General features: G+C 40.4%; 1 protein-coding gene and 1 long non-coding RNA gene across 2 annotated transcripts in view; one reads left to right on the top strand and one right to left on the bottom strand.

The window, feature by feature from the left end:
* ZNF451 (zinc finger protein 451) overlaps window positions 1-17,745 on the bottom strand; it is a 36,762-nt gene extending 19,017 nt beyond the window's left edge. Inside the window, exons 1-10 of the mRNA XM_048298100.1 lie at window positions 17,547-17,745; window positions 16,831-16,914; window positions 11,342-11,425; window positions 10,047-10,172; window positions 8,812-8,923; window positions 8,063-8,213; window positions 6,601-6,727; window positions 5,071-5,224; window positions 2,999-3,146; window positions 824-2,475 (exon numbers count right to left, since the gene is read on the bottom strand). Coding sequence (XP_048154057.1) covers window positions 824-2,475; window positions 2,999-3,146; window positions 5,071-5,224; window positions 6,601-6,727; window positions 8,063-8,213; window positions 8,812-8,923; window positions 10,047-10,172; window positions 11,342-11,425; window positions 16,831-16,911 — 2,635 coding nt within the window. The 5' untranslated portion in view covers window positions 16,912-16,914; window positions 17,547-17,745. The remainder of the gene's footprint in view (window positions 1-823; window positions 2,476-2,998; window positions 3,147-5,070; window positions 5,225-6,600; window positions 6,728-8,062; window positions 8,214-8,811; window positions 8,924-10,046; window positions 10,173-11,341; window positions 11,426-16,830; window positions 16,915-17,546) is intronic.
* Window positions 5,155-7,868, top strand: LOC125323268. Its single transcript, XR_007202449.1, has 2 exons — window positions 5,155-6,389; window positions 7,173-7,868. It is a non-coding gene; the product is annotated as an uncharacterized LOC125323268 (long non-coding RNA).

Raw genomic sequence — 17,745 nt, 5'->3', positions numbered from 1 at the left:
GTTATTTTAATAACTCATTTAATATTCAACTGTGCACCCTCGACTATGGCAAGTCTCTGTGCCATTCAATTGCTTGCATGCATAAAAACACATAAAATGTTTAGATGTGCACTTTTTGCTATACTTCTAACATAAATGTCAACCTCTTAATCAAAAGCATTATGACACCACTAGTAATTAAGAAACACTTCCAATTTCTGAACACAAGGTACACCTTCAGCCTTCTCAATGTCATTCTTAGAAGTGATAATGAACTTGAAAAAAAAATTGCATGCTTGAGGAAAAAAACAATACATACTGGGAATATAAATTCTCAGCTGATACTGCTTTTTGGCAAGCTAAGAAAGCTGTGATGATGGTGATATAACAGGACTGCCCACACAGAAAGCACTAACAGGTTCATAAATATTTATATATATAAAGAAGACAAGTTTCTTTTGAATGTGTATGATAGATCATTTTTACACTTCTAGGCATTAGATCCCTAACTGGGGCATCCTTGATAGTCCTCTTCCTTTTATAACACCAAATTATGCCCCCAAATAATTTGAAAATCAAATGTTTGAGTCTCAGGATTCTTACATCTGCCTGTTTGTTTTTTTCCAAGACTTCATACATGTGGCATATAACAATACATTGTGGAGTCTGAGGTTTGGAAATTCAAGTACTGAGAATTCAGTATTTGAGAAATAACAAATACTAAATTCTGAGCTCATTTATAGACTGGATGTAACTAAATGGTATGTGACATGCACTGACAATGAAACAGAGTGTGTTAAGGACAGCAATACTTTTCTAATGTTGAAAGAAATTTTCCACATACTTTCACTAAGTTCTTCAGACTGTTCTGAGTCCTCATTTTTTATTTTCTTTCCCTCTACTGGGCCCTGAAGAGGAGACAACTGTGGTCTGTCCTGAGTTTTGGATGGAGATGCTTGAAATCGTTGCCTGTGAGGTTTTCTGACCACACAGGCCCCACTTGCTGCAAACTTGAATACTGTGTCTTCTGATTCTGACGCAAGACTTGATAGATCAGGTTTCTGCAAGAAGCAGTGTTTCCCATGATAGTGCTGATGCGCGCTATGAAGATCATCAAAGTTTTTGTTGCATGCAGCACATCTAACAACATACATCTCTCCCTTAGGTTTCACTGACGTGTGACTCTTGAGATGACTGTTCAAATCAGCAATATTCTGTGCTGTTGCAGAACACAAGCAGCATCGAAACCATAAGTTTCCTTTTTGCAGCATGGCTTTCTGACAATTCTCATAATCGTTCCTCCTGTTTATTTTGGAGATGTATGTTGTCCGGCAACCACAGGTTAAAAGGTCTCCTTGTTCAACTGGGAGGAAGTCCTCATCCTTTTTTATTGATAGTTCCATCTGCTCAGGCACAAATGTATAGTCCACACTATGAATCTCCTTGTAATGGATTAGAAATTCTTCTTCTGTGTCGAAGAAGAGATTACCACAAAGGCCACAGAAGTATTTAGTCTGTACCTCCTGATTATGATGCTCTTGGAAGTGCCGCTGTAGTGTTCCTACTTTCCGAAAATGACTTCTGCAAAAGCCGCACGAGTACCTGTGAAATGCGTGGCTTTCTAAGGACATGCAATGTTGTTTAACGCTCTCTTCAGACTCAAACATCTCCTCACAAATGCGGCACTGCCATTTTCCCACAACAGGACCACTTTCAGGGGAGAGTTCCACAGGGCTGGAAATGCAGTCTTTATCTTCACCTGCAGAAATGCTCACTGCATCAGAAGCAGATGGCATAGGTTCATCTTCTACAGCTTCCTGCTCATAATAGTAACTATGTCCACCATGAAATTCAGTTATGTGTCCCATAATATCCTCTTCTCTTACATCTACAGAGCACGCTCTGCACCAGAGAAGAAAATTAGTCAAGTGTGCTCCTCCATGGAATCGACTCATATGCAGGCGGATAATGCTTGAGTTTTCAGCCAGCTTTCCGCACACAGCACACTTGTGACAGATCCTATTTGCTGATAAAATGTGCTTTTCTACTGACTCTTCTGTAAAAAACTTTTGAAGGCATTCACAAAACCAGGCTTTTACTTTGCAAGCACTACCTTGACTTTGGTTTGCTACTTCATCTTCACTTTTATCTTTTAAATAACTCTTCCGTTTTGAAGGAGTAGACCCCATTTCACTGGTGGACTCACTTGGACTCAAATGTCTTTTAAGCAGTGGTCTTGACCGATCGACAATGTGGCACAAATGGGACTGATTTTTATGTTTTCCACTGACATGGCAGAACATCAAGATGGACTCTTCCAGTGTACTAAAAACTCTAACGTTATGTTGAGTGGTTTGTTTATGCTGGGTCATCTGATTCTTATCAGCAAACAGCTCATCACAGTTCTCACAGTGACCTTTTGTTTTAAATATCTCTGCAACCTGGGAGATGCTTTTCTTTGACAGCGCCATAGGCCCAGAATTATGACAACGTGTTCTAGAATGGATTAAAAACATGAAGAGGTTATATCACAACCTGAAACATTTTTAAACTTTCAGATGTACTCGAAATATTACCTAGTAGCTACAGCAATACAGGGAAACAGCGTCCTCTATGTACTTTAACCCACCTACTAGCTTGCCAACAAAACCATGCAACTAGATGCAATGTATCTAGTCTCTGACATTTGAAGAGAATTAGGTGCTAATTTCCAAAGCTAGAACTTCGATTGATGCTTATGTTGTTGACTGCACATTTTCAAAATCAGCTCAGAAATAGTGGAACAGAGACCAACTTTTGTTGTTTTGTTACAGAAAATCAAAAAGGATCCTGACATTGATCAGCTTTCTGCAGTGTGGGGTAAAGCTAAGGGGGCAGGCTTTTGATTGTTTATTCAGGAAGTCAACATTCAGATGGTCCTAGCTGCCCTGAAATCCACTAGTACCACAAAAAGCACGTCTGGATATCTGTCATTGATCTACGGATGTTCACATTATAAAGACAACTGCCCTACACAAACCTGAAATGAGCCGTTAATTCCATATGTGAGCGCAGTATCTTGAAGCAGGACATACACTTCACCTGGAAGGAGACCTCTTTGCACAGAGATATCAAGAGGTTCTTTGCAAAGGATGGAAAAGGTACTGGATGGCCAGACTTCACTGCATCTGTAAAATGGAATGGTAGAAAGTGCAACCACACATTGGAGTTTTTCCATAGAATTTCAGCTCTCTGATGACATAATTACTATTGTTACTTGTTTGTCACAGGGTTCAGAAAGCAAGTTAAGAAGTGTCAGCTGAGCTACAGTAACTGTGCAATGGAAGCTGTAACTGAATCCTGAATTTTTTAAACTTCTGTAACTATCTTATACCTGAATCTGTTTGCATCTTGCTTTTTCATAGTTGGTGACTGACTTTACTTCCCTTTTCCTCCTTCTACAATGCCAGGTCAGTATCTCTCTTAGGAAGGGTCTTCCCTTCTTCTCCTCCACCTATTACCAGCTTACTTAAGTCTATTCTTAACACATACAATTTTAAGCCATACAGCATTTTTTTTTAAAAAGCACACAATTTATTTAACAAGTTCCCATATACTCTGACCATCTCTTTCTTTCCCATGCTTAATGTTAATTCTTAAATTTTTAGATGGAGAACTTTCTGTTGTTCTGAGTATATGCTCCACATGTAACTTCCGGTACCAGTAGTATAAGAAAACTCTCTTGAAAAGAGAATGGGAAATGGTTTATGGATTAGATACTGTTCATGTTCTGCACCTTAGCAGGCAAATTCTCTTTGATTTTTCTGTTTAGTAAGATATGACGATCAGCAGGCAGTAATTTGAGGTTATGCCTTTTAGCTAACTTCACTGGCCATGCTGATAATTATTAATCATGAAGCCTTACTAACGCAACGTAAAAAATGGAGCCCTCAAGTTTTTGTTCTGAGTTTGGCACTCTCCATCTAAAGAAGAAAACACTAACTTGTGCTTTTAATCTTTTCAAAGAAACAGCTCACCATTAATCTTTTTTAAAACCTATGACCTGAATTTAAAAGCATCTGCAGTCATCACATTCAGAATTAATAACCTATTTGAGAATAGAAGTACATTAGAGTGACAAAGCACAAGGGAAACTATAACCATGCAGCTGATTGTCACTTCACTACATGAAAGCAGCAGTACTAACTCGACCTTCAGGGGATTCCTTCAAAGCCTGCCTTTTCTGTACATTTCCTGCAGCCACTCGGGGGGAGGGCAGAAGTTGAAGATTAACTTACTAAGATGAGAAATACCTGAATGAATCCTTTCAGCCATGTAGGCTTGTTCAGAGAGCTACAATGTCTAAAATATGGCTATTTAGCAGTTTAGCTAACACTGAAGTAAATGCTTTAATGCCTATTGCTTATGTCAGGAAAAAAAAGCCAGTACAGCTATGTTGGGCATTAACCCTGTTTGCAATGACCAGATCTTTCCTCTAGACTCTATTCATGGTTCAGGATGTTGCCAGCTCACAACATAACCAGTATTTCAGCCTTCAGCAGCCATGCAGTCCGTACAAGCCATCAGACGGGCAGCAATGTTCCAGCTCAGCACTCAAAATTTGCAATTATATGGAGAAGAAATTTTCACAGGTCTTTGCCATCAGGAATGCAAAGGACACTGACAAGAAAAATAGCCTCCAAGCTCACTACAGACAGTAGAGTAAGGAGAAGGAACACAACAGCCACTCTGACTGGAATTGAAAAAGAAATTTATGTGTTTTGTCTAAGTCTCTATCAACATGCTAAATGTAAACTTATTCAGGAAAGTAGTTTCACGGAGTCACTGGAGGATGAGAAGCTTATATGAAAGACTCAACAGCATCTCATTATAGGAAGTGTGATAGAGGAATCATTTCTACACAAAAATACGAATTTCAAGGCATCACATTTAAGATCTTAAAAGAAAAGTAAGAATTCATTAATAACAAACTTCAAGACCTTAACCTATTTTAGGCAGCACAAAAATGTAAGTCACCTCCTATCTTAAGGATGAATTATCAAAAAAAAAAATTAAAGGCAGTACACTTAGTATCACTTAGTAGCAACATACCACTCAGTTCAGAAACCTGGAGGAAGTGGTTCTCTTGTGACATATGCTGCAAACACTCTTCTCTTTTGGTGAAAAGGAGGAAGCAGTTTGGGCATGCAAAACACTGAATATGCTGTGGAGGAATACCTTTTTTATGCCCATCATTTTCATTTAGCTGGAAGAGAAAATTATCTGCTTAGGAAAAAAATTAAGACAAGAAACCAGTTCCAGTTCTCATGTCCTCCCATTCCTCTCTAATTTCTGTGTTAGTATTTTCACTTTTAGGTTGTCAGCTACCACATCAGTATTTATCTACAGCCTACCCCCCTCTGCACTTCAGCTCACAAGACACTAGGAACTGGCCAAAGTACCACGGTCAAAGCCAGCTACTCATCCACGCTTACTACACCATCAACTTCTCCATCCCCTTCTTGCACCACTGGGAGCAAGCATCTTCCCAGGGACTATGGGCTCCAGCAACTCTTAGCCATTTCCTCTACCCAGGCTCTCAGATAAAGCTCCCTCTGTCAATAAAGCAGCTCTTTTACCTCATGTCAGTTCTTCCCTAATCTTGCTAACCTTTAACTCCCCAAAATGCTGCTCCTCAGAGTAGCCTGAAAGGTCTGTGACTTTTGTAGAAGTCAACTCCTTCCACCTGCTTTGCCTTCTACATCAACTTCAGAGCTCTGCCTTCAGGGCAAAAATCCTTTAGTTCTCCTTCTGATATTTTTGCTTCCTTCTTTCTGTATCACTGCAAGAATCTTCATTATATGCTTAGAGTTTTGACTAGGATTATCTCCCTTACACAAAGTAATCCCATCTTCTCACTGTCTGCAAGAGACACTCAGTGCCTTCCCCCTACCTTGGCTGCTTCTCCTGCTAATGTCCCTGGACACATCAGAGGCACAGAACTCTGAAGCAATGGAAAAAGAGCAGGGACAAACTACGATGCAATCTTTCAGCTTGTCAGGTATGACTACATATCAAGAGTTATTACTACAAGCAAAATTTAGTCTGGTTTTCAGAATGTCTAAAACTGAATGTCCAAATTTAATGTGGCTTTTGGAGACTAGGAGAGAATATTTGTTATCAAAACACCCAACTTTAAAAATGCTATCCATTATCCAATTGAACACCAGACTGCTTAAATAAAACCCCCATCTCCTTTCTGCTGCTTCTCTTCACTGTCACTTATTTCATCCTAAATTCTTGCCTTTACCTTTCAGAGTTTTGGAAATGCAAAAAAGGGGAATACCTATTGACAACACCAATAGATGGACAAGAGGCTCAAGACAGAACTATGGTCCTCCTGAAAGCATACCAAAACATAGAACCTAAAGGTCAGATCTAAAGGGAATACTGTCAGGCTACACCAGGTGTTTGAAACATAGCAGAATAAGAAAAAACTATCCTGAAGTAAAAGAGAGGGAAGACAAAGAGGGTTAAAAAAGAAACCCAACAAAAAACCCCACCAAAAATCAATACATAATTTTAAGTCTTAAACCCTCTACTACATTCAATCAGGCGAGTTACTTATCCTTATGATCTTGCCTTAGATAAAAGATGATCACTGTACTGCTGAGAGGTTGAAAATCTTTCGCAGCATATCACACAGGCAACAGCATTATGTGGGGGTCCATGTAATGTGACTGTTGGGTCACAAGGAGAATGATCAAACCTGAAGAAGAAACAATTAGCAAACTAGTCCCCTCTAAATAGTCAAATAGCTTTTTTTTAATGGGAAAAATTCTGTCCTTTGAAGCTATCGGACAAAACCCCTATCTAACCAACCTAAACTGTAAAAATTCCTTACTTCCCCTATCATGAACTGTATCAGCTGAAGTATCCTGAAGTATAGCTGAAGTATGTTCTGCAGCCTACCTGTTAAAATGGCCACTCTGGAGAGAAATCATACTGCTTTTAAGAGAACTACATAGACACTTTTATAATTTATTTATTTTTACCTCCCTGTACTAGTTCTGGTTGGGATGGAGTTAATTTTTGTAGCAGCTTGTACGGTTGTTGTGTTTTGGATTTATGAACAACAGTGTTGATAGCACAGATAAGTTTTAGTTATTACTGAGCAGTGCTTGCACAGTGTCAAGGTCTTCTCTGTTTTTCAGCCTGTCCCACCAGCAAGGAGATGTTGGGAGATACAGCTGGGACAGCTGACCTCAACTGGCGAAAGGGACATCCCATAGCATAAGACATCATGCTCAGAAATAAAAACTGGGTGGAGGAGGAAGGGGAGACAGTTGGGAAGACAAATGCCATCACTCCAAGTAACCATCATGTGTGATAGAGCTCTGCCTGTTGATTCCTTATTTTGCTTTGCATGTGCATGCAGCTTTTGCTTTACTTATTAAACTGCTTTTACCTCAGCCCAGTCTTCTCACTTTTACCCTTCCCTCTTCCACATCCCACTAGGGTGAGTGAGCAGCTGTGTGGGGCTGAGCTGCCTATGGGGGTTAACCCATGACATTCCCTTCAACTTCTCACCACCTTGCCCATGGACACGTTCAGTAGTTAAAAGGCAGTATCTGCTGGAACTGAACACAGGCACACTGAGTACTGACTAGCAAGATCAGCTATGAACAGATAGCCTACAGCTTTTGCTCCTGTTTCCCTACATCAGGGGCTTTTCTTTTTATTTTACCATCAAATTGTGTAACAGAGTCTTTTGCTTTATTTCAAGTTTGGATGAAGATACAACTAAACTGGAGTACAGAAATCTTACTTCTCAAAAAACCCCATATACTAAAAAATGCACGACAAGAGGAAGACATCAATTCTGAATGAAAAAAACAAACCACAAACACCAAGTAAAAGACCAAACCAACAAAAAAACCCCCATGAAGCTCATCTATATAAACTGTAACATATTTATCGGCTCTCAAAATGAAGCTTTGTCAGCACAGGCAGTTTAAAGCAGACTTGGTACTGATGTCCTAAGTTAGAGCATATTCTTTTAGTATTATTCCTTGCACTGAACTCTTGCACAGTATGTCCTTACCTTTGAAGGTGACCTAGAAGAAGATGTACATTATCAAACTGTCTGTTGCAATGCATCACAGGACAATATTTGGGACTGCTGTTGACTCGAGTCTGACCTGCCCTCTTATAACCACCCCTTCTTCCACCGTTAACAGAGCCTGGTTTCAGACCTGTGTTACAAAACAAAGCACTTAACCAGAAGCTGAATTACAGAGGCTTAAGAAAACAAACAAAATAACACACAAGCCCTAAAACATCCCAAAATCAAACTGTAGTGATTCTTAAAAGCAAACTAACAATGCACTCACTGTCCTTCAATTCTACTACAGTAAGTCTGCTCTTTCACTGTCTCTTCAATTCCCAGCAGTATAACTTTTCAAACACTTCAACACCCTTCCTCCAGGTCCTCCAGGCAGTATTTTAAATTGATTAAACACTGTGAAGTCACACTTACTTACATTTTCCTAAGCAGCAGTTCAACAGTAATATTTTTTTTCTTCCTAGCAACTTTGCTTACAAAAATAATTAACATTGCCTTAATGGTTTTTAGACTCCCTATCTTTACTTTTCTAAGCAGCAAAGTGTTACAAGGATAGCTTTCCTGGAAATAAGTGCTTAAGAACTTCCAAATGAAATGCTATAGCAAAATTAATATTGTAGGGTTTGGTTATGCACAAGGCACCTGCAAGCTCAACAAAATTTTCACATGTTCTGCTCTGTAATGCAGGACTTCGAAATCATCACTCAAACTTAGTTTTCTATTCTCACCTGGCATTTTTAACCACTGGTCCACACATAACCTTGCAGCTTCTGTATCACTGTGTTCCCGAATAAATTCTAATTCTTGCAACCCATGAGCATATTGGGAATCAACTTTCTCCTGAGAGAAAAAACATACCAGACAACGTTGGGATTGAATTTGAAAAAAACAAAAGAAAAAAGACTAAGTATGTATCCCAAAACTAACACATGGGTTCCTAAAAAACACGCCTACAAAAACATAAGTGAGGGGAAAAAAATCTTACAACTCAACTGACTTGTATTCAATACAATAAAAATAGAATGGGAAACGAAAGGGAAACGAAACGAAAGGGAAACGAAACGAAAGGGAAACGAAACGAAAGGGAAACGAAACGAAAGGGAAACGAAACGAAAGGGAAACGAAACGAAAGGGAAACGAAACGAAAGGGAAACGAAACGAAAGGGAAAGAAAACGAAAGGGAAAGAAAACGAAAGGGAAAGAAAACGAAAGGGAAAGAAAACGAAAGGGAAAGAAAACGAAAGGGAAAGAAAACGAAAGGGAAAGAAAACGAAAGGGAAAGAAAAAGGCATTTTCACTTTGAAGACTAAATTTAAGTCTGCAGTTTGCATTACCTGATGAGGAAAGAGCCAAGCAGGAGGAAAATATTCTTTAACAAAAGGATCTTTCAGCCTTCATTCTCAAACTGCTTTAAAAGTTACACGGTTATCTCTGACTCCACTTTACAGTTGAAAAAGTGTAGGTGGAGACATAGACAGATTGCCAAATTCAATGTGGAGGAGACAGAATGGGGATGTAGGCCTCCAGACATCACGGCTACCTTGCTCTGTATCTAATCTAGCCTTTTACTCTCTTGTACTGCAGTTGCATAGTCTACCATAGACCATAACAAGCTGTAACTATAGTACAATTATGTGATTTTTAAAAGCTGTTAACAGCGTTGAGAAAATTAGGCTGGGAAGTCAGCACATTTCACCAGCTCTGGATTTACATTTGTCCCTGTTCAATTCCAATTTTTCCCCCTTTAGAAACTGCACTAAGACTAGAAAATTGATCAGTTAAAAGCCACAAAAGAGACAAAGTCGATGCTGTGTTTCACACAATGCCCCAGAAGCAGAAGTCTAGTTGCTAGTTCCAGGTATGCCTCACCAATTTTTTTATTAGCTCAGTAGTGAAAACAAAGACACTTGTGACTACAAGGCCTTTATTATGTAATTCTTCCAAAATAAAACATATCCAATACCTTAAAGGCCTTGTTTTTCTCTTCTTTTTGCTGTTTCTCTACTTCAACATGGCGTGCCAGACGATCCAGGGTTGATGCAACTCGTTCCTTCTGATAGTCAATGTGATCCTTACGCTTAGTATTTCTCTACAATTGGAAAGTTAAACTCTTATTTGGTGATTGTTAAGTAACAGACACCAATACATTGACAAGTGATGCCCAAGCATCACGACATAGTTCAGTAAAGATACTCTTATCCTAAGTTCCATGAGCTACCTTGCTAGTTTTCTCTTCCTTTTTACCAGCATTTGTAACTTCTGTTAAAAAACAAACAAAAACAACCCTCCCCTCAACATATTCAAGGCATTTCAACATAAACATTAGCCTCACCAAGCAGTAGAGGAACATGATGCTGAGAATCCTAGAAGTCTCCAACAAATGAAAAGTTAAGTAAGTTCTTCTAAGTAAACAAAATCCCTCCTGACTTCAAAGCCAACAGGCAGCCCATCTAAAAAACTGAGAACTGCTATCATTCTTGCTCTAACACTGCCTACTATCTTCAGAAAGGCAGGTCATTAGCTTTTTCTAGCCTAAGGGATAGACCATATACTGTAGTTTCCTGCTCTTACACAGTCAGCTCTAGAAATCATCCCCATAGTGTCAGCCTATGCATGTACAGAAGATCCACCTTTCCTTAATAATCAGGTTTATTACAAACATCCACTACTGCAACACAGGAAAACAAAAGTCAAAAGATAGTCACTGCTGCCAAAACCAGCTCTGGTAGGGTCTATCAACGCTCTTTTCAAAGGCCTTGCAGAGCAGGCAGAATAAGTTTGGGGGATAGATAAACTGATGAGCCTGCTTCTGACTTGTACATTCTTAGATTGGATTATGAAGGATTTGGCTGAACTAAAACCAGACTGTCACTGGAATAAGGTCATTCAAGCCATAAATTGTTCCTAAAAAGTTATTCTAGAAAGAAAAGGCCTGGTAGTAGACCAGATATGTTTCCAGGCTAGAAACTGGACACCCTGACTTCTGAGGCTGAATGTAAAGTGACATTTTATTTTCACACACTTGTTAAGATGACTGAAAGAGAAATAAAATTACCAAGGAAAAAATGGAGTGTTGGTATTCTTGCTTTTCACTCAACAGCAGGTAGAAAAATCAAAATACTTCAATACTGGTTATTTAGTATTTGTAAAAATACATCTAACAAGGCTTTTGTGAAGAGTAACTGATAGGGAAAAAATACAGAAGACCAATTACTTTATTCAATCAAGATGTCATAAAATACATTACAACATACTCACATGAAAATAAGAACTGCTGTTAGGTTCTTCATCCTCACTGCTGACAAGATCAATGCATTCAAGGACAGGCCTTAAAGGTCCCTCCTGGAAAGGAAGTGTTAAAAATGCACACACTAAAGCATTAAATTGTCTTCCTCAGAGATAAAATGTACCATCTCTGCCATATACTGGCAGTTTGTTCAAGATATTAACAATCAACTATGTAGGGCAGGCTAGGAAGACCTACTGCCTGATGATGAGTAGCAGAGAGAAAAGCAGCATGGAATCCTCTCTGCTGCTCTCAATGCATCTCATTCTTTACATTCTTCCACCATTCAAGGCAGTAAAGCTGTTCAGCTGGCCGGGCATAAACAGTCCTCCTGTCTCACTGGGGAGAAGAGGGATGAAATCTTGGGACAGATGACAAAAGCTTCTATGAATCAAGCTGCCAGCCTCCAATTTCCCTCAAAGAGTACTTAACTTTTTATGATTAAATAAATAAAGATAACATGGTTTTCTAAATGAAATATATATAAAAAAAATCCACTTCAGATTTGCTTCTGTAGAATCTGACAGCCTCTGCAATACTTTTAAGAAATCAAACCTTTATTAAACAGATGTTAGCAAGTAAGAGTTCAAAGACACACTCAGATCACCTGACTGTCCAATCAGTTCAAAAATGTGTTCTGAAATGTTTAGCTCTGATCCTAACAGCTGTACCTTCTTCAAGGGCAGAGATTTTTCTTATTTTCTTACTCCCAGGGTTCAGCAACTAATCAAAACTTACCAAATTGACAGCTGAAATGCAGAGTAACTTTCAAGCCTAGAAGTTCAAGTGATCAAAACAATAAATTTAACACAACTATTATTACACTTGTTTAAATGTCTTTTGCACACATTAAGTGTTCTTTTTCCTTCCAAATTCCGTGCCTTTTCTATGCAATTTTTGTGTACCGCTCACCTCCACACAAGACAAGCCCTAAACTGAAAATCATGAGAATTTTAATTACTTTCTTTCCAGCTGGTTCAACTAAATAGTAATGCAAAGATGGTGCCAAACCTGAGGATTCCATCACTATAGGGGAGTTAAGAAGCTGAGGATCAGAGAGCTTCATCCTACGTGTAACTCCCCACAGGATGAGTGGGGGAGTAAACTTTGGCACACAAGAGTCTGAGATTACACAAAAACAACATGGACAAGCTCTCCACGAACAGCTGAAAGCTGGGGCCTCTCTAGCTGTCTATACTGGCATACTTGGCACCCCGAAAGACAAAAGTATTCAGATGTACTAGCATTAACATATGCTCACTCTTCACATCTTATCAGCAGATCCTTCACATTCAAAAAAACTAAAAAAAACCACCCCCCCCCCCAAAAAAAACCAACCATGAAACAACCAACCAACAACAAAACAAAGAAACAACTAACCAAAAAAACCCCCAAAATGCTTGACTTCTAAATTACTTCTCTAAACAATCTTCAAAAGCCATTCTTCTCACAAACTAACAGCCATGCCACTGAGCAATGAACAAAAGTCACAGCTACTTCCATGAGTAGAAGAATTTCTAGGTTTTGAATTCTCCAGGCAGCTGTGGCGTCTCTACCGTTATTCACAGCTTTGCCTGGAAGCATCAGCATTAAGTCAACAAAACTGCAATTTCACTATGCTATGCACAGTACCCAATTTAACTGTAAATACAATCAAATTTGTTTAACCGGTAACTGGTAAAGATGAAGCCTCATATTCATCTCTAAGGACAGTTTCTTCTCAAGCAGTTCTGTGAAGCTCATTTTCATTGCTTCCCAAAGTTTTCTCCAAAAGCCCTAAACTGTGATATCTCTTTCCTGCCTTTCCTCATTTCACTCCATCTTTGGATAATCAGGCCTAGCTAACAGACACCTTGTCCACTGACACACCATGCAAGGTGCTTTGTTTGTTGTTTCTAGCTTTACGTGCATTCAGATCAAATACCCAGTTTACTTAAACAGCACAATTAAACTTCTGCATAATTATACACACACTAGCATACAGAAAGCATGAATCTAGCTTTCATGTATGTGACAATAAACTTCTCTTTGACAAATAATTATGTGAGCATAACTGTGTATACACACGTAAACATAATTATTATAGAACAAGTTTACATTAAAATAAATTTTTAAAAATTGACATAAATTGTACTATTTGTGTTCTAAATCTTTGTCCCAGCAGACTTCCAACTTTTAAGACTGCTGAGAACTGACCAACATCATGAGCCAACATGCACGTAACAAGTTTTGATTTTTGTAACGTAGCAAATACAAAAATTCAAATCCCTGGCTGACTTGGGATGGGTGCAAAAATAAAAGAGCTGCTTCATAACATCACTACCATTTTATTCAGTTCCTGCTGTGATGCAACTAAAAGCCAGAGAGACAAATACTTCATTCGGAGTATCTAATAATTAACATCTTAGGGGGAAAGGAAGCAAAACCTTTAAATAGTAACTACCATGCTTTAGCAAATCACTTGATTTGGTATATTAACTTAAGTCCAGTGCTTTTGGTGCCAACTGGAATTATCTGTCTATTTGTTCACAGGGCATTAGACCTGTGAATTTCTTCACTCTTGCCTTATCCTTCCCAAGTAAACAAAATGGGGGCAAGACCATCCTATCTTAATAAAGTAGGAGTAACAGCTCGCACTGCAGATTAAATTATATTTCTCTGGTGGTATGTAAAACTTAAAATGTAATGATTTTAAATGGACAAAATACGTTGCAATGAAGAACTAAAAGGTGGGAAATTATGGAAGAATAGTTTCAAGTTTCCTGAATGAGGGTAAATCAGATTAAAAAAGCTGAAAATATCAGGCAGCAGCACATTGACAAAAGTCCTTATCTGATGGAGAAAAAGCACAGTCCTACAGTATGAATTCAAACACCATAGTACAAGTGAATGAAATAGAAAAACAAACAACCCAAAACCACAAAGAAAAAACAGATCAAAGAAACAAAAAACCCACACCAAAGCCACATCTGACTGTCAAGAAGGAAAAAAAAAAAGAGAAAAAGGAAGAAAAACACAGATCATACGGCCGACAACTACTTGTTTTCTATCAAAATGAGCACAGGTTGGGATACCCCAGTGGCTTCTCTAATTCAATTTATATAGTCCCATCTTATGCACTGGGTCTTTAGGACATACATGCAGGTAACCAGGAGGCATCCATCCATAACATTTATGAAGAGTACAAGTTTCCAGTCATACACATTTATTATATGGAAATGGGATGATCTAAAGCTAGCCAAGCAGTCTAGAAATCCTTTAGCGAAGTCCAAAGTCACCTTCACTCAGAGGAGCAAATGAGAGATCTGAAGACATATTGCTGATATGAGGTGATGGCCAGGGTCACATACCTTTCCCCTAGTATTCATCAACTACAATAGTAAGCTCCTCACCCCAAGATATCAATCCTGCACAAAATTTGAGCAGAGTCATCTTCCTATATATAGCAGCCTCTCTTGGAAGCAATAGTCACTGGGACCACAAAGGATCCATATTATCCACAGGCAAAGCCAAGGAAAAAAAAAAGGCAGCCAGAAATGCCGATTTTAGTTCTTTTGTTTCAGTTCTCTTTAGTTACTGCTCTTGGTGCTCCAGCAGCCCTTCAATCATTACACATTCCAAGCTACACTAGTTTCCTTGTTCATTAATTACCCAGTTTGAAGAAAATGAAGCTTATTCAGTCATGATCACAGAATCACAGAGTGGTTTGGGTTGGAAAGATCATCTCATCCCAACCCCCCTGCCACAGGCAGGGATACCTTCCACTAGACCAGGCTGCTCAGAGCTCCATCCAGCCTGGCCTTGAACATTGCCAGGAATGAGGCATCCACAGATTCTCTGGACAACCTATTCCAGTGCCTCACCACCCTCACAGAAAACAACTTCTTCCTAATATCTAATCTAAACCTACTCTCAATCTGAAGCCCTTCCCCTTTGTCCTCTCACTATATGCTCTTGTTAAAAGCTCCTCTCCATCTTTTCTGTAGGCTCCCTTCAGGTGCTGGAAGGCTGCAATTAGGACACCCTGAAGCCCTCTCTTTTCTAGGCTGAACAATCCCAATTCTCTTAGTCCTTCCTCACAGAAGAGGTGCTCTGCCCCTCTGATCATCTTGGTGTCCCTCCTCTGGACTCATTCCAACAAGTCCATGTCCTTCCTGTGCTGGGGATCCCAGGGCTGATGCAGCACTGCAGGTGGGGTCTCACCAGAGCAGGGCAGTGGGGCAGGATCCCCTCTCTCGCCCTGCTGGCCACACCGCTTTGGATGCAGCCCAGGACACACGGGAATTTCTGGGCTGCAAGCAGACATTGCCAGCTCATCCACCAACAACCCCAAGCCTTTCTCTGCAGATGCACATGAATACTTTTGCATATATAATGAACTTTGAACTCATTAATCAATTTTGCCAAAATCAACCAAAAGATTAAGACGTCTCAGAGATACTCAACTACTTATAATTTTGGCAAAAAACCCCACCTATCCTTCATACTTGAGCACCTAAACACCCCCACAGAAAGTCTGCATATTGAACTTTGGCTTTAATCAAACACCACACAAAATGGGGGGGGGGGGGGGGGAATGTAGTTATTATTCAGTATTCTGTTCAAAAATGAGAAAATTCTACAAAAAACAGCTGCTAAAAATACTGGCATCATTTAATCACTTGACCTTAGTAACATGACTTGCTCCTTCAAGAAAAACATGTTTAGATGTGTAGATGTGGCTCCTAGGGACATGGTTTAGTGCTGGGTTAATAGCTGGACTCAATGATCTTAATGGTCTTTTCCAACCTAAACAATTCTATGATTCTATGTGACCCTGCCATCCAGCACCACTTCACTGATGTCAGATTGAGGCCAGAATGCAGGCAGCATGAAAAACATTCTGCTTCTCTTGGATCTCCAACAGATAAAAGTGTCTTAAAGTTACATTCACATAAACCATGTCAGCATGTTGTACAATAGAGAGTGCCTCACAATTTGAGAGGATTGTTTAAGGCCTCTAACCCATTATTTCCTTCCTTTTCTAAACTGAGTACAGTGATTTTGACACTGATTTGCAGAATGAGCAGTGATTTATTCCATTAACTTTACTGGGACCATTCATAAAGCAAAATGCTATGCAATATGATTACCAGGAAAGTTATCTACAGTCCCTCATGTATCTCACTGATCACTGTAATTCCCCCCTCATCTGCTGGGATACTCAAGACCGTATTTTCACTACAGGACCAACTGACATCATCTTATACCTTTCCAAGAAAGGGCACTTAAACCTTTAAGATCAAGTTGTTATCTGCCACAAACACTCACAAATGAAATTATCTTTATATTCAAGAGTAATGCTTTACATCGAAATATAATCATCAACAGAGTCAATAAAGACCCCCTCTCCTGTTTGCTGGACTACTGAAAGTGTATTTTTTCCAACAAGCAGTGTGTTTCCACTACAAGATCTACTTACTCCAATGAACTCAATCTCGTCTTCACTTTCAGAAGCTGGTGATTGACTCTTGCGAAGGTTGTCAGAGCTACAAGACTCCATTATCTAAACGGAAACAAAACATACTACATAATTTCACTTTGTAAGTTTTGTTGAACTATACAGCATTTTCCATTTTATGCCTTCTTTGGCTTTGCAGTCTATCTGTATTCAACAAGTCTCTATCACTCTCAATTATTAGTGACACCAGAAAAAGCGATAAACGATTCTGACTCGAATCACGCTACTGTATTTTTCCAAATATGTAAAAAGTGTCTTTATCTACAAAGCATGCCAATACCTACACTCCTCCAGCAGCCATAGCTGCAGTGTAGCAGCCCAAGGACATGCCCGAGCCTGAAACCCCAGGAAGAGCCGAGACCCGAGCTCTAGCCCAGCGGCGCTCAGCCACCGCCGAGCCAAGGCCGGCCCGTAACAGCTGCGGGCGACCTCGGGCGTTTTCAGCAGCTGCGGCTGCTTTGGGCCGCTCTAGGACCGCGGCAGAAGGCTGAGCGTCCTGCTCCAAAACAACGGCGGGGTCTGCGGTGCTGAATCACGTTCCCGTCCCCGCCCGGCCCCGCGGCACACGGCTCTGCGGGCTCCGCACGCCGGGCCTGCCGTGCTGCGGCTCGCCGGGCCCGCCCGCTGCCCTGCAACCGCCGGCCCCGCGGCCCGCACAGCGCTCCGGCCCCGCTCACCCGCCGCCGGCCCGCGCGGGCAACAACGCCCGGACCCGCCGCGTCCCCGCTTCCTCTGCGGCCCGGGGGCGGGGCTCACGGCTCGCCGAGATCGGGAGGTGCCGCCGCTCTGCCCAGCGTTCGCTATGGCAGGTGCGGGCGCTACCGCGGCAGCCCCATGGCGCGGCCCCCTGGGCGGCGCTCCGGGCTCTTTCCTTCT

Source organism: Corvus hawaiiensis, chromosome 3 (assembly GCF_020740725.1).
Source record: "Corvus hawaiiensis isolate bCorHaw1 chromosome 3, bCorHaw1.pri.cur, whole genome shotgun sequence".
In the NCBI taxonomy this organism is placed as follows: domain Eukaryota; kingdom Metazoa; phylum Chordata; class Aves; order Passeriformes; family Corvidae; genus Corvus; species Corvus hawaiiensis.
This window is presented reverse-complemented; position numbering and strand designations above follow the sequence as displayed.